This window comes from Lissotriton vulgaris, chromosome 1_1 (genome assembly GCF_964263255.1).
Source record: "Lissotriton vulgaris chromosome 1_1, aLisVul1.2, whole genome shotgun sequence".
In the NCBI taxonomy this organism is placed as follows: domain Eukaryota; kingdom Metazoa; phylum Chordata; class Amphibia; order Caudata; family Salamandridae; genus Lissotriton; species Lissotriton vulgaris.
In genome coordinates this window covers 625,123,897-625,138,679 of record NC_141685.1, presented here as the reverse complement: position 1 = coordinate 625,138,679, position 14,783 = coordinate 625,123,897, and the positions used below count along the sequence as shown (strand labels likewise).

Here is a 14,783-nt window from a genome sequence, read left to right as displayed (position 1 = left end):
TATACAACACCACCTAAGCACCATATACAAGTTGAACACGTGTGGCACAGCGCACAGAGCACATGACTTCACAGCATACCACACACAGTTTAGGCTCACTGTTTCATCCCTGACTCCAGCAGCAGCTCAATTTAACAGCATGACACTAGGCAATACCTCACTTTCCGTACCCCGCACTTTCAGACCAGTAGGGGTCAGTAGTTCAGCGACTTTACCCCGAGTTCGTCAGCATCACAGCGTACGCCCCCAGCGCCGCGACCCTTAGGAGTGAGTAGTTAGCACTTCACAAATACCGAATTGATTTGATACGCACAAATTTATCTTCACACTCCCTCTATAACGCCCCATAAGCACAATACGCAAGCTACAATTTTCGAAACAAACGTTTATCCAAGTAGCTATAACTACATGTGGCGCAGCGGCCAGAGCACATGACTTCACAGCATATGACACACAGTTTGGGCTCACGCTTTAATCCCGGAGTCCGGCAGCAGCTCAGCTTAGCAGCATGAGACTCTAGACAATACCTCACATATTTTCTGTACCCCAAGACTTTCAGACCAGTACGAGTCAGTAGTAGTCCTAGTAGTTATAAACACATTCTAATACTACTTCCACAACTGTAGTGCAGCGGCCACGGCACATGAATTCACAGAATAAGACACACAATTTAGGCTCACGCTTTAATGCCCGATTCCCGCACCAACTCACCATACCAGCATCAGACTATAGGCAATACCTCACTTAATTTCCGTAGCCCAGCACTTTCACACCGGTAGGGGTGAATACTTTGCTTCACACCCCCTCTATAGCACACCCTAAACACCCCACAGAGGTTACAGTGCTCCTACCCTTCTCTTTACCACTTTTTTCACCCTGTTTTCCCCTTACTGCCTTCAGCAGAATCACAAAACGACAGCCAACACTTCCTAGTTGCAACCGCTCGCAGCCAATCAGCAGCAAGCTCATGCTCGTAATACCTCAGCCAATCAGATGGCAGAATTCCCAAATATCGATATCTGTAAATTTCGATATTTCTCAAAAACTTCTGAATTAATGTATTTACACCAAATAAACACAAGCGCTCTTTATAGACCAAGACCCTTCTCCCTGCCAAATATGGGGTAATTCCGTTCACCCGTTCGACCTGTAGCCTTGTCTAAAGTTTCCTATGGAAATGAACATGGGACCCCCCTTTTTTCTCGCCCACCCCCTTAACGAATCACCCCCAAACTTTCAACATGGAAGCTGATATCAACAAAGAAGTAGTTTTGATAATTTTGAGAAAATTCGTCAATCAGCGCCAAAGTTATTGGGAATAGAATGTTGCCATTTTCCTATGGTAACTAGGTCCTAACTATAACTACCTACTGGTGACCACCAGTAGGTAATATATATATAGTACTCTGCAATCAGTTTCAAAGCTGGCGAGCTCTACTGTGGGTGCTGGAGACGGGCTGAACCTTAGATCCCACAGTTCATTTATGTGTAAAAAGTCTCTGAACTCAATAATTCCTTTGTTGCTTTTCTTTAATGGTGAACACCACTACTCCACATAGGAGTTGGAGTAGTGGTGTTTGCCATTAAAGAAAAACAACAAAGGATACATTTGGTGATTTGAGCAATGGCACAACACTTGTCTGAATAATTCTCAAGAAGGGCTTGGATGTCTGGTACAATAAAGTTCATTGAAAGGAATAACATACCAAAAACGCATAGAGAGCGACTTTATAGGTAAAAAAAAAACAATAAGAATTATTATATGTTAGAGTGCAACACTATTAATGCAATGTATTATTACACTCCGCTTGTTTTATAAAGAAACTGAATTTGTAATATTGGGCTTTAAAAGTTTGTGTGAAGTGTTTTGTCTAAGTCTGTGTTTCCACGTGATGGTAACAAAACATTTAAATTCATGTTGGGAGTTCTGCTCTACATGTGATTAAGGCAGGGGACCCTGCCAAACTGCGTCATAGTTTGTATATATATATATATATATATATATATATATATATATATATATATATATATATATATATTCACTGAAAAAACCATAGGTTTCACACCAGTTATAGTTAGCTGAAGAGTTTACTCATACAAAACCATTGAAATTCCCACGTTATAGTTAGTTGGACTCACTATAACTCGTGCGCCCGCAATCCACTGCTGATGATGTCACATATTACATCATTCATGACATGGTCAGTGACATCACTGATGACATCTCAAATGACATCACTGATAACATCACTGATGACATCATTCATGTGATAATACGATGCATCTCCTCACACTCTAATCTAACCTTTGATACACCAGTGTTAAATACAAACTACTATTCCTGAAATTAATGACACATCAATTGCAGTAACTACATACGCACTCACTGATTCCTAGGTCTACACACACATCCACTCATTCACCCATACAATCACTCATAAATACAAACACTCACCAAACAACACTATCATATCCACTCATACACCTATACAGACACTTACATGCTGACACTCATCCACAAAGTTACTCAAACACCTAGTCAGTTATGCAAAGAATCATTCACACTCCCATTTCATCAACTACAAACTTATACACACTAAACCTTACTTATTCAAACATATACTAACACATACTTACTCTCTTTTACAATCACTAATACAAGTACACATTGATCCATACAGTCACTTACGCAATCACAGGATCTGATGTTTAGTCATTTATATATGCCAACTCTCACATGCACTGTGTTTATATATGTACTTACATGGACATTGAGCACTGATATATCCATTCACTCAGCAACACACCCATGCACACAGACTACCGCCCATACAGCTGTTTCTACATTCACTCTTGAACCCATATACCTAGTGAAAGAACTGGTAACACCTATGCACAGAGTCACACACCTCACAGCCTCCCACACACACTCAACCTCACATTCAAATACTTAGACAACCAATTAATAACCCATATAGCCACTCATATAGCTACTGATCAACACATGCAGCAGCTTCCACAACAACAGACATACTGATGCACACATTCAGACAGTTTAGTCACTAACCAATGCATTCAGTAAGACACATTTAATCACTCACTCATACAGTCAGTCACGCACCTACTAAATCCATCATCCAGACACTCATACATACACTCATTCTTCAATATGTTAGACACATTTTAACTTTGCAGGAACACAAATTCACTGGATGATGTCATCAGAGATGTCATCAGTGATGTCACTGACCATGTCATGAATGATGTAATATGTGACATCATCAGCAGTGGACTGCGGGCGTGCGAGTTATAGTGAGTACAACTAACTATAACGTGGGAATTTCAATGGTTTTGTATGAGTAAACTGTTCAGCTAACTATACTGGTGTGAAACCTATGTTTTTTCAGTGAATATATATATGTATAGGTATAGGCAAACTGCACTTTACATTTAAAATATGCGCAACACCACAAGAAGGAATTAAAGGTGAAAAAGTTCAGTAGATACATTCGTATCACATGTTATCATATTGAAATATTACCTGTTTTTCAACAGCTCTGCTTATGTACACATTCTTGATATCTTCAGCAACTGAAGGGCAGAGTTCGTCCACCTTGGTTAGCAAAACAAGGTGGGGCACATCTGTACAAAAATGAAATTATAGTATTTTGTCAAATGATTTGAACTGTTTTTGCTTACATTTTAAAATCTTTTTGTGTAACTGAATCTGAAAAACACTTTAAACCAACCATCGCATGAAAATATTTAAGCCCCCTAAGTAGACATAACATACATTTCTGAAAGCCACATTCAACCTAAGAGATTACTTGGCACTGAATAACATGTTTATTATTACTCAACTCAACTCAATCATACTAACTTTACCATTCTCGGAAGGATGCAAAGCTTAGTAGACCAACTGGTAGTCAAACCTGCGACAACCAGTATTAGTCCACTTGGTGTACACATGAGACTTATAAATATGTATTTCACCAACGATATCAACATGAAACCTGCGACATCTGGTTTGGCAATGCTGCTGCACTAGTGCTAAATGTCAAATTACACGGAGTACATTATAACATACATGACTGGCCTGCAAAAGTGTCTACCTCTTAAACCATCATACTATTATAGGTTTAGAGCATTAGTGACAATTCAGGTATGAAATAAATACACAAAAATTCATGTAAGTAAATAATTGCAACTCATGTAGTGGAACTCATATGTTTAATTTTATGATTTCATAGCACTTTTCAGTGAAAAACTGACAATTATGTGGGAACCAGTTGAAAAAAGAGGTGAGGAATGGGCAGACAACAGCGAAGAACAATGATCAATGTCACGTGAACTGGAGCCCTTTTGCCATACAAATTCAAATTCAAAAAGCTTTATTCAACAGCTTGTCATAAAAGCATAAAACACCCTATCTTTATATCAATAAATACTAAGATTAAGAATACAATCAAATATTAAAACTCACATTAAACTAGTTGTGCTGTCGCTTCATATTTAAGAAGAAAAACATTGATACTAAAAACTTTACATCCATAGATCATAATTAATAGGTATGGTGCACATAAAATCACATTACATTGTCTGCATCTCCGCAAACTAAAGTACGAGTGCGTATGATCCATGCCCACCCTAAGAATTTTGCTACTGCAATCGCTAAATGTGGAGAACAGTCTGTTTCCAATATTCTGAGCGCCACAAGGCACCTGCGTGTCCCTAAGTTCTGGCACGCTGGGTTTAGCCACCTTTTTCTTGGGCGGTCATAGAGAGGGCAAACAAACAAAAAATGCGAAACATCCTCAACTGTGACTTTGCAATGGTGGCATTTATTGTCCTGGTTCGGCAACCACTTTTGTGTAAAAGCATTAAGGGGCATAGTTCCAGTTCTAAATTGCAAATACAGTTTTCTGTCCATGGGTCTTGTAATGAGGTCCCAGTATGCTTCGCAGGATGGAACAGATTTAATCTCCAAGAATCGACAGGTTAACTTGGAGTTTGGTATGGAGCAAAAAACAGATTGCCAAATCATATCCCAATACATTTTTTTCAGGGTCTCCTTAGGTGGGAAAGCAGTTGTATCAATCTTGGCCCAGAGGTGATCAAGATGAAGTTTTGCTAGCAGGCTCCGGATTTCTTTGAGCCATACAATTTTGTGAAATCGGTCGGATTTGATGATGTCCATAAGTGCAGAGGCGTAGAGGCCTAGCTCCGGCGTTGACATAATCCGTCTCCAGAATAGTAATGGACGCAACCGAGCCAGGTCCTCAATCTTTTTCCTTCACAGGTCAAGCAATAGGGGAACAATTGGTGTACTCTGCGTGACACCCACCAGGCGACGTAGAAACTTGTTCTCGGCTATAGTCAATTCCCTCAGGTTGGAAAAACCCCACAATTCTGAGCCATATAGGCAAACACTTAGCACCTTCATGCTATAAATCTCCAGAACTGGAGATATAGGTTTGGTTAATGAGGTTTTATATTTTAGTGCTACAGCACCTGCTACTTGGTGAAACTTTAAGACTGCAGTGTATATATGGGTCTTCCATTTCATGTTGCCCTGCAGGGAGATGCCTAAGTATGTAAAAGCGTCAACCTGTTCTAAAGCAATCCCATTGTAGGTGATTATGCCCTTAAATGCTTTGGCTGAGTTCATACACTTGAACTTAGTTTTGGAAGTGTTTAACTCAAAGCCCGGAATCTGGCAGAAATCCCCAAATGCATTTAATGCCTTCTGGAGGCCACTAGGGGTTCGCGAAACCAACAGCGTATCATTAGAAAACATAAGTACGGGCACTCGAACCCCATCTAGTATTGGAGCATCAGTAGGTGATTTCCTTAAGTAGTCCACTATGCCATTAATATATATTGAAAACAAGGTGGGGGCCAGGACGCATCCCTGTCTAACCCCACGCTCTACAGGGAAAGTATCAGTTACTTCGCCCTGAGCCCCCCACCTGATCCTGGCATAGTTATTTTCATGCATGCGGACTAACAATGTCAGTAATTCGGGACTGATACCAGCTTCCGTAAGGACACTCCACAGTTTTTGCCGTGGGACTAAGTCAAATGCTGACTTCAGGTCAACAAATACAGCATACAACGGACCGTCACTCAAGGTCCCATTTTTCCAATATAAAGCTAAAAAATAAAAGACCTGATCAATGGAGCTTGTTAGTGGGCGGAAACCAGCCTGAAACGGAGACAAGATGTCCTTCTCAGTTATCCATGCTTGTAGTTTATTTTGCACTTAACGGCCCATCAGCTTTTGAGCAGAATCAATGAGACTGATGGGTCTGTAATTGCTGGGTAGTGCCTTATCACCTTTTTTAAAAACTGGGATAATTTCCGCTCCCTTCCAAGAATTTGGTATTGGTGCACCCTGGGCGAGCGAATTGGCTAGCCAAACAAAGTATTGGCACCATGAATCCCGGTCGCTTAGAAATACATCGGCCGGGATTCCGTCCATGCCTGGCGCTCTCCCCCTGGTCACCCCATCTAATGCTATATTCACATCACCCAGGGTAAACAATTCCCCTCTAAAGAAGACCTCGGGAGGTGGTGGAGAATGGCAAGGGTCTAATTTACATGAATACTGTGGCTTAAAAAAGTCTACCCATAGGTTCTTTGCGACATTGTTTTGGGGGCGTTCTGCTACCCCCTCTGTCCCATTTAACGATTGCCCAGAATTCTTTTTGATTCTTTGCTGCACATGCAAGCTTTAAGTCAAGCCAATGATTTTCGTCCCAATCCCTTTTTGCTTTAATTTGGGCCTTTCTTTATGCGTCCCTGGCCTTCCTTACTCCTTCAATGTTTCTACTCCTAAGTTCAAAACTAAGTTTCAGTTGTGCGCTTCTGCAAGATTGGTCATACCACCCCTGCCTGGGAGGTGATTTTACCGCCTTTCTATGGCCTACTGGTTTTAAAAAAGAACCCTTGAAGTTTGGAAAAGAACTCAGTGTGAGCTACTTCCATAAATTTGATAAAATTAGGTTTGGTACAATGTTGTTTTATCGTGGCTACCTCATCGGCTACTGCTTTCTTTAGGTCCTCTAATATCTGCCCCACCTTACGTGTCGCTGATTATTAGTAGAAACTATATCCAGGGTCACTGCGCCCCTCCCCAGACTTGGAGCTTGCGACCCCTTGTTAAGTTGTAAATCCACACATAAAGGATTGTGGTCGCTTTCCAATCTAGGTTTAATACTCATGTCTAGCAGCCTATGCCAATCCCTCACATCCACCAGAATGTAATCTATGCAGCTTTTAGCCATTCCATTATCAAATGTGCAGCTCCCCTGTTGGTCCGACGGGGTACGCCCGTTTGCTGCTCTAAGTCCCCTTGCTAAACACATGCTCTTAACTTGGATTGCTACATCCGTCCATCTCTTGACCAACGGCAGGTCCAGTTGGGGCACTCCCCATTTGCTATCCTCTTCTGAGGACATAGCACAATCCTCCTGTCCCAGAGGTTCGAAGGTGGTATTCATGTCACCTCCCACCAAGATGGATAGATACGGTGGGAGATGCTCGAGATCATTATCGAGTGCTGTTATCACCTCAGAAGTGTTCCCCCCTGCAACTCCCCTGGCATATATATTAAAAAGGGCCGTCCCTTGACCATTTGCCCAGGTGATCGTAATTGACAGTATATCGCTGGATTTAAGAAATCTTTCCTGGATTTTACAATTCAGTGATTGTCGTACCCAGATTATCAATCCTCCTGATGGCCGCCCTTTGAGGTTTTTTTTTGCCGGGAAATAAAAATTTAGAAATCCAAGCCGGTGAACTGGGTTCAGTGCCCAAGATTCCTGGAACAAGATTATATCGTAGTGTTCGATAAACTCACACCATTCTGGAGAGGCCTGTTTATTTGCTATTCCAGCAATGTTCCATGAAAGGAGGGATAAACTTCCATTATCTAAGTCTGGATTGGCTAGATCCTGGGTTAACATTACATCATAGCTCGAGGACTCCACCCCTGTATTTAATAATAAACTATGTGTCCTGTTGCCACTAAATTTGCTAAGGTTGAGCTTGGGCGACCCACCGGGAACCCCCACCACTATGTTCGCATTCCTCATTACCAAAGCGTCCTGGTCAATCCCTCGCTCATTTACATAGTATTCTACCCTGCTACCGGACGAAGCTGCATTATCTGTCCCTCTCTCGTCGCAACTTGAACTTTTGTTATCGAGCCAGACTATATTTGGGAGTTCGACAATTTCTGTCTCATGAAGTCAGTCGCATTCATTTAGGTTTGATAGCGCCGAGAACCTATTTTCAAGAGTCACGCCCCAGCTACTGTTCGAACAACTCCTATTCCCCTTATTAGCCACAGTATTCCATTTTGTTCTTAATATGGTGGGATTCAAAATGTTACCTCGTCTAGTATAGAAGAAGTCCAATGTTAAAGGAATAATCTCAGCTGTTCTACGTTGGGGTGGGTATATGTTAGACAAAATGTTCGGGAGAACGTCCGGGCCTGAAAGATGCAACACCACACAATCTCCCCTAATTTTTTTGTGGCTACCCCCTATCTATTCAACTCTCCTTGCTTTAACTATCTCCTCTGCCAACTGTTAGATGCCCCCAGGTGAGAACGCCATATTTTGGGTTAGCCAATGCAGTGCCTTACTTATCAGGGAAGGTGTAGTTTCTATTTGCCCGGGCTTCAAATGCGGAACATTAGCCAAAACCAAGACCAGGGGGGAGGCCTCAACAATAAGCTCTACTGGGCCTTTCTCTGGACAAGATGCGATGTGCTTATCCCTTGGTCTCGAGGAATCCCCTTCAGCTAAATTCTGTCCCCCTTCCCCCTGATGATTTGTCGTAGGTGTAGGGGGAGTTACATTCTCTCTGCCCCCTGGCAAATGAACTGTTGGGGCCATTTTAGACTCTACTCTGGATACTACTTGATTTGGAATGTCTCCCACCTCTTCTAGGGTCTTCTATAATAGCCCCCCTAATCTATGCACCTCCTCTGTTAATTGGTCAATTTTGGCCAGCAATGGTTTTGTGATAGCCTTTATCTTAATATCCAACATGTTTACTATTCTCTTGAGATGATCTTCGTCCAACAGTGATTTTCCCCCATTTGGCCCCCGACCATCTACTATGTCGCTCTTAGTGGGTGGGGTGTTTTTTTTTTTTTTTACTTGAGCGCAGCCCACCACGCTTGGGATGACCCGTGTCCCCCTTGTTCCTCCCTCTGGTTGCTCTTGGTGCAGGTACAGGTACCGGGGGCTCATCCTCTATTAGTACTAGCTCTTCTTAAAGTATATTCTCTGTGTCAGTCTCAGCTATTGCCACTACAAGTTGTGTTAGTGTGTTGTTATCAGGCAGGTCCTGTAATGAGGCATCGTTACTAATATCTGGCTCAAATGTGTCTACAGGCATGTCTTCCACCACGGTAGAGGTAGGGAATAAACTCAGGCCCAAGGAGGACCTTCTATCATTATTAATTTTAGTAACCACCTGGACCAGATAGTTGTCCATGGTGTTTGGTACTAGGGGGGTCTTTGGCTTAGACATGTCGCCTAAACGCAGAGAATAGCCCTTACCCCGATATTCCCAATAGGTATCAGCAAATCGTGTTACGATTTTAACTCCAACACTCTACTTAGCTACAGCAACAAATATTTAACAAAGGCAACTCACAATGCTGTTTCAAGCAGAGATCTTGGCCCAGTCCAGTCACGGCCAGTCTCGGACTGTCTTAGACTGTCCGCCCTTCGACCGGGCTTTGTCCGGCACGTCCCGCGCGCATCCTCGCGGGACGTAAATGCCAGTAGCCAGTAGCTTCAAGTTTCGCAAATGTGAGACCTACTGCATTGCAAATCCTTGTTGGAGCAGCCTGGGGACTGATTTGGGCGGTTTCTGCGTTGTTTGGATGCCGGCCGCGGCCCAGTGAGTGCCTGAGTGACCTTTCTGGAAGCAGATGAGCATCCATTACCTCCTTTTTATCAACAACAGGGTAGAGGTGTCACTTCTTTCCTCTCGCTGGGCCGGTCCATTAATATATGCATATTGAGCAGGGGACCTGAGCAAAAGTGGACTCACTTGTTTTCAGGTGTGTTTCACCATAGTGAACTAACCATGCTTTTTTTTTTATCTAAGTAAAGTTAAGAAAACCTCCCTCAGTCAGAAACCTCCCCCCATTCTTTTTATGAAGTTTCGCTGAAGCAATATTTTGCTGAAATTGGAAAGGCAATATCCAAATGTTGGCCACTTTATTTTAGCATGCCCGGGCAGATTTTTAATCCCGACCCTGGAGGTGTCAGGTCTGAATATTTATTCTTTCCATATTTAGTTAGTGAAGTGCCAACGTGTTCAATATTCTATTGAACATGTTATTTTGTGGTTCACTCACTTCACACGTCTAGTTGACTCCTCTGCAACGCCCTGCTTGTTCTGTATGCATGTGCATTTGTTTTATAACCAATTCTACCTACATTGGCCTCAGCTCTTATTTATTGGTGAGATTACGATTCTAATGATCTTTGTGGATTTAAATCTACATAGGATAGTGTAATCTGCATTTGATTATCTGAAAGTACGTTTGATAGAGCAACTTTACTCTTGTTTACACTCAGATCATGTATTTCAGAAAGAAAAAGAAACAGACTTTCCGGCTTCATCGTGTATTGCTCATTTCATTGTGACTCAGAAGTAACAAAACTTGTAGAACTTGCTTTGCCCTTGTGCGGTATACAGCTGTTCATGTTTTAAATACTCTCTGAATATGACCTTGTTTTAACTGTGCAGATCATACTTGGCCATGTTTATACATGTTTATAGGTTTTTTTCTCAAAAGGAAGTTATATTTAACGACGAATTGGTGATATTTCATATAAAATCTTATAAGAAATCCATCCATTAAGGTGATCAGTGAAGGTGCCTGGGATTGAACAATGCCCACTCGAATATTTCTTTTCAGATTCATCAATGTTCATCGAACTGCCTATGGCATGCTTGACATAACCTTAAATATAGTAGCATTGGTGCATAATTTCTAAAATAATAAGTGCCGGGCCTACACGTTTGCTCAGAAGCTGCCGTTGCAGTAGGTCTTGGTACTGAATACCAAGGCTGCAAAGCCTAGATTCCCCCTCATGCATCTTCAATCCATCATCAGACACTACCCTCAAACTCACTCCTACACGTTCTATTTAGTCGCTGCTTTCTCCCACTGCATTTTTTGTTTTGTTTTCTCCTTCCTATCCTTTTCTGTAGATTTCCGTCTCTTGCCGGGTCAAAGTCTGCTGAGGAAAAATAATTGCTGGGGCCCAAAAGTAAGTGCAGGTGGGCTTCATCAGCAACCAGGACCTCAAATTAAGCACTGACTAGGACTACTGAGGCACTACATAGTTGTGTATCACACAGGATAAATATAACTTTTTTGTACACAGTGCCCCCTTTATGCAATTGATGAGTCCTGATGACAACCGTGATGTTGAGTGGTCTGTAAACGTAAGGAGAAAGACATGGGAATACCACGTTATATCTTTTTCATAGTACTTTTTTAATCCAGAGAATGTGCGTTTACACTACAGCAGTATTAATTTATACCGTTGCATGCTACACTAATTTCCGGGCTTCTCATTAGTACAAATCCATAACTTAATGGGCTTAGTAAATTTCTGTGCATTTTGGAAAATCTAGATTTGATTGGTTTAACTTAATCCTTCGAGAATTGAGAGTACAGGTTAAGGCCAATATAGTTTTGAACAAAGAACTAAGATACTACTAGCTATGTTATGAAAGCAGCCACAACACACTGCTTATACACTTCAAGCAAGCCAGTGCCAAGCACTAATGCCTACGGAACCTGCTGTCCACAACCACCAGCCTTGCTCAGGCGCCACAGGGTGTGGACATTTAGAAGCACCTCTCTGTGACTCAACTACAGTAAAAAGATAATACACAGACATCGGCCTGGGTGCAGCGCTATGGAAATGTAAATAATTCGAAGAGTAACACAGGATTCATGACAACCCTTGGTAGGACATTTCTCTTATCTGCAGGGTGTTTCGCTGTCTAGATTTGTGTATCAATCTGGCATCCGGTGAACTGGTGCTTTATCTAAAGTTTGCACGTGAAAATGTCCTCTGTCCAAAGGCGTGAAAGTTAAACGTCAGTGCCTGCAGCTCGGTACATGCACAAGACACGGCCGTGGCACTCACCCTCCACCTCACCACCAAAAAAAAACGAAAAACCATCACACCCCCGGCAAAATTCTTGTCTACTTGTGACATGAGCTGTCTCGGCCTGATAATCGTTATGAGATAATGGCTTGTTTTTGTCCAAAGGCGTGAAGTTTAACGTTAGTGCATGCAGCTCGGTACATGCACAAGACACGGCTGTGGCACTCGCCCTCCACTTCACCACCCAAAAACAACAAAAGAAACAACACACCCCCAGCAAAATTATTGTCTACTCGTGACATGATCTGTCTCGGCCTGATAATCATTATAAGAAAATGGCTTGTTTTCGTCCACTGCAGCCAGCCTAAACGTTGCAAGATCTACACCAAAGTTAAACAAGAGTGGGGGACATGCCCCCAACCACCACCAGCGCTTGCATTTGTCGGCAAGGACTGATATGTCTGTCAGGCATAAAAAACAGATGGCACACTGCACGCAATTAAGTGCGACCAAAGCGGAGGAAAACTGTAATTAGGCGCTACTGCCTCAGGACTACACAGAAGTGACCATAGGGCCAACAGAAATCAAGAAAACAACAGCAGCGCCAAACTTAAACCAATCAGGAGGGGCAGGAGAAATTACACTGAGGTGAAGCCAATATACAGATTACTTTAAGTCTTGCTGAGACAGCGCATGCGCTGCCAAACACGAGACCTAAAGAGGGAGATGGAGGTATCTGGAAGACAGGGTAAAGGAACAAGTGAGAAAGAACTCTCAACATTTCAGCAGGTACACTAGTAACTAACCATGACACCAAGAGGAATAATCCTAAAAGATACCAGGATAGACATTCCGCAATCACTTCAGTCAGAAATCATACATCATGCACATGAAGGTCACACAGCAATAGTGGCAACCGAGAGGGCACTGCGAGCTCAGATGTCAATTTTTAGACTTGACCAGCTAGAAGAAGAGAAACTTAAAGAATGTCACCCATGTCAGATGAGTGAGCAGTCAAAGCCACCTCAAATGTCAGACCTACCAGAAGCAGTGTGGCACACAATTGAGATAGACTTCTTTGGACCCCTCTCGTCCGGAAAACACAACTTGGAACTGATAAATGTATATTTCAGATTTACTGCTGCCAAACACTTATCTACCAGTGCAAAAACGGTGACCCAAAGCTAGATGAAATGTTGCAGAAGCTGGCATTCCAGAAATAGTCAATAATGACAATGAGACTCCATTCAACGAGCAAGACATTGATCTCTTTGCTTCTCACCTAGACTAACACCAGAAAATCACACCTCTCTGGCCACAAGCCAATTGGATAGTACAATGAGAACTCTAAAGAAAGCAACACTGCAGGCGGAACAAGACCACACATCCCAACAACAGACACTGAATATGAGTGCCTGGCCACACTCATCCATGGGCAGGAAAGCTAGTCTAGAATGCCAAGCTGGAGCCACCACCTAAACCAAGAGTGCACACAACAAACCAATGATCCGATACAAGCCAAAGACTCTAAAGCAAAATGGAAAATGAAAGAGGATTCAGATAAAGGAAGAAGGGCCATCAAATCCAGTATCTGCATGGGTGATTGGATGCTGGTACGGCAACACCAAACAAAGAAAATGGACACAATGTATGACCCCTGTCCCCTCAGAGAAAGAGGAAGCAAACTGACAATGGTCACCGCTAAAGGCCGAGCTAAACAATTAACAGAAATATTATAGCATTTTATCACAAAACGGAGCAAGAGGAGGGTGAGAAACCTGAAGCAGAGGCTGAATGGGGACGCGAGGAGGAGCTTAACTGTAAAACACACCATGCAACAGAAACCAGTCCTAGCATGTCAAAGAGAACAACTTAGAAACGTAAAAGAGTCATTGAATACATGGCTTAAAGCTTTTCAAAGTGGGGGGAGATGTAATGTATCCCGGTAGTGATCTAAGAGGTCCGCATTCTTGTCACTGGAACTTGCGGGGTGCAGAGAGGTGGAATTTAGGTGGAAGAATGAGGGCTAAAGGGGAATAAAGATATGAGGAGGCTAGCTCCTCATGCATGGGCATTGTAAGATGGTATAATATTAATAACGTGAAGAAATAAGCCAGGTCGTAATGTGGTCATAAACACTACAACATTGAGTCTGCATTATAAATCAATATGCAAGTCACACTAATTGGCTTTGCCATAGCTTATTTATTTAGCTGTTGCAATTTTTTCAAGAGAACAGACCCGAATGCCTCAAAGACAGAATAAACTTGCACGTACACACAAGGCAACTCCGATCTTCCAACCTCACACTGGCCGAAACCCCACGCATCCACAGAGCCAGAGCAGGCGGAAGATCCTTCTCTGACATCGTGGCCAAAATATGGAAGGAGCGCCCGGCAGACATAAGGCAAACACCCTCCCTAAACACCTTCAGGAAGACTCTCAAGACCTGGCTCTTCGGCTGAACGGATCTGCTGACCCCTCCCTCCCCAGCGCCTTGAGACCCTCACGGGTGAGTAGCGCGCTAACAATACCCTGATTGATTGATTGATTGATTGATGGTTCACAACGGCTCTCCAAGAATCCAAACTTTCTGCCGGCAGCTGGAAAAGACATGGAAAAACA

At 42.6% G+C, this 14,783-nt stretch overlaps 1 protein-coding gene across 2 annotated transcripts in view; it reads right to left on the bottom strand.

Annotated features, from left to right (window-relative positions):
- Positions 1 to 14,783, bottom strand: part of LOC147747584 (interferon-induced protein 44-like) — a 343,399-nt gene that overhangs the window by 31,669 nt on the left and 296,947 nt on the right. For both annotated transcript variants that reach the window (XM_086954223.1, XM_086954227.1), the window contains one exon: positions 3,542 to 3,642. In XM_086954223.1, the coding sequence (XP_086810349.1) occupies positions 3,542 to 3,642 (101 nt within the window). The remainder of the gene's footprint in view (positions 1 to 3,541; positions 3,643 to 14,783) is intronic.